This window comes from Herpailurus yagouaroundi, unplaced genomic scaffold (genome assembly GCF_014898765.1).
Source record: "Herpailurus yagouaroundi ecotype Mexico unplaced genomic scaffold, PumYag 180, whole genome shotgun sequence".
NCBI classification, from domain to species: Eukaryota; Metazoa; Chordata; class Mammalia; order Carnivora; family Felidae; genus Herpailurus; species Herpailurus yagouaroundi.
In genome coordinates this window covers 655,248-657,874 of record NW_024412411.1, presented here as the reverse complement: position 1 = coordinate 657,874, position 2,627 = coordinate 655,248, and the positions used below count along the sequence as shown (strand labels likewise).

Below are 2,627 nucleotides of genomic sequence, written 5' to 3'. Positions count from 1 at the left end.
ATTTGTAGTTGGGTGAGTCTTTTTCTCCTGGGCCAGGAGATGCTTTCTCAACAGGATATATGGAGGAGTAGTAATTTCAGGAGTTCATTTCTCTCTTATGCCCTCCCTACTAATGTGAAAATAACATTGTTTCACTCTAAGGAAAGTCAGATTCTACTATATTATTAATCCCTGTCACTGTATTTTTAGGAGGTCACCCATCAGGATCCTGCAAGCTCTCTCCTCATGCCTGTGTCACACTGGCTTCATGGCAGATAATAACCACTCTCACTTCCAACACCATTACTTTGTCTTAATGGGAATTCCAGGGCTTGAACAAAAGTATTACTGGATAGCATTCCCACTGGGTGCTATATATGTCATTGCCCTCTTTGGCAATGGTATTATCATCTCTACCATCAAGTCTGAATCATCCCTGCATATCCCCATGTACTATTTTCTCTGCATGCTGGCACTGGCAGACATGGGACTTACCCTCTGTACTCTGCCCTCTATGCTAGGCATATTCTGGTTTAACTATAAGTCCATTGCCTTTGATTCCTGCCTTGTTCAGATGTACTTCATTCACACCTTCTCAGCCATTGAATCTGGTGTACTGGTGGCCATGGCCTTTGATCGGGTTGTAGCCATCTGGAACCCCCTCAGGTATGGGATCATCATAACCAATGGTGTGGTCTGCAGAGCTGGGACAGTCATCTTGACAAGGGCAGTCTGTGTGGTCTTCCCTGTGCCTTTCCTCATCAAGCGACTTCCCTTCTACCACTCCAACATCCTCTCCCACTCCTTCTGCCTTCACCAAGATGTCATGCGCCTTGCCTGTGCCAGCACTCGTATCAACAGTCTCTATGGCCTTATTGCTGTCATCTTCACCAAGGGTTCTGACTCCCTCTCTATCCTCCTCTCCTATGTGTTCATACTCCGAGCGGTAATGGCCATTGCCTCAGGGGAGGGCCGGCTGAAAGCACTCAACACCTGTGTTTCACATATCTGTGCTGTACTCATCTTCTATGTTCCACTCATTGGGCTGTCTGTCATCCATCGTTTTGGAAAGCATCTTTCACCACTGACTCATGTCCTCATGGCTAATGCCTACCTTCTTGTACCCCCTATGCTAAACCCTGTAGTCTATACCGTGAAGACCAAGGAGATGAGAAAGAAAATAATTCAAATATTTGTTCAAACCAAGATCACTGCAGAGGGTTAGGGTCAACCAGTTTGAAAGAGGAAGAATCTATTCTGTAAAGGCTCAATTATGACTATGAGAAATAAAGGTTTATATTTTTCATGTTTTCTGTGTGATTTGAATTGAGCAAAGAGGGATTTCCCTGCACTCAAAGTATACTTTCCTTTTCCTGTGCCAAATTGTTCTTTGCCTAGTATAGAAAGAGTGACATCTTTAGGAACTATTCAATGTACTGTCCTATAGCCCTGTATTTATGAGTTGGCATGTAATAGCTAAAGGTAGGGCATATTATTAATTCAGTTTTTAAATAACTGTTTTGAACACAAATAGGTCATGAGTTTAATGCCATTTAAATTGAAGCTTGCCAAATCAATTTCACATTCTAACTCAAGAATTAAGAAAGGTCTCCATTAGTTTAAAAGGGGAGAAATGAACTATACTCATTAAATAATAAGAGAACACCTGGGGATAATACATTATTAAAATAAAATACGAATCAGAAAAATGATCAAATTTTAGGATTAAGGTTATACATGTAGGGGTGCCTGGGTGGCTCAGTCGGTTAAATGTCTGTTGATCTCAGCTCACGTCATGAGCTCATGGTTCATGGGGTCAAGCTCTGCATTGGGCTCTGTTCTGGCAGTGTGGAGAATTCTTGGGATTCTCTCCCTCCCTCTCTCTCTGTCTCTTCCCTTCTCACACATACACGCTCTCTCTCTCTCAAAATGAGTAAATAAACTAAGAAAAAAAAAAGAATATAAATGTATACAGTTGATCAGGGGCCAACTATGTTGCATAACTTGAGATCAAAAGATTAAGAGTGAGGTTTTGCTTTTCCACGTGTGACACTCCTTATTTTCTTACCTTGGCATCTAGTGTTGTTATGAAAGTAAGTTTAATCATATGAGTACAATTATTTGTAAACTATGAGATTCTATGCGACTATAAGGAGTGTTCAAGAATATCAAATCTAAGAGAATAAGAGAACTTGTATTTGTAGACTATCCACTAAGCAAAAGACACAGTGCCAGAGCCTTTTACATGTTATTTAATTCGGCAATTATGGCATCTCTCTGAGGGAGAGTGTTATAGACTATTAACTATATGTGATGAGGCAAATACAGGAAGTGACAAGTTTGAAATTTTTTACAGCAGTTTGACTGCAGTGACACCAAAGCACACAATTTTCTATACAATACAATAAAATTGTGTGGATGCCACTTTTTTCCCTGGTCTGAGTAGCTGGGGTGTGGGGTTTCCCAGGAAGACAAACGGGGTGCAGTTTGAGCGATAGGGCATGATTGTGGTTTCTGGTGTGATGAGGGGAGTTAAGTGCAGGTCCATATAGAGGGGCAGGGAGTGCCCCAGCACTCATAAAAAGCCCAGGAGTAATTTTAGTTGGATCATCGAGTACACAGTAAAGTAGTCTTCACTCATACTGTGT

At 41.3% G+C, this 2,627-nt stretch overlaps 1 protein-coding gene across 1 annotated transcript; it reads left to right on the top strand.

Moving 5' to 3' along the window:
* The first annotated feature begins 247 nt into the window (after positions 1 to 247).
* LOC121039509 (olfactory receptor 51H1-like) lies at positions 248 to 1,204 on the top strand. The gene has a single exon (XM_040489753.1). It carries the CDS (start codon positions 248 to 250, stop codon positions 1,202 to 1,204), a length of 957 nt encoding a protein of 318 aa, XP_040345687.1.
* Positions 1,205 to 2,627: the final 1,423 nt, after the last annotated feature.

Excerpts from the sequence above, each read along its gene's own strand:
- LOC121039509 (XM_040489753.1), top strand. The coding sequence starts at position 248 with ATGGCAGATAATAACCACTCTCACTTCCAACACCATTACTTTGTCTTA.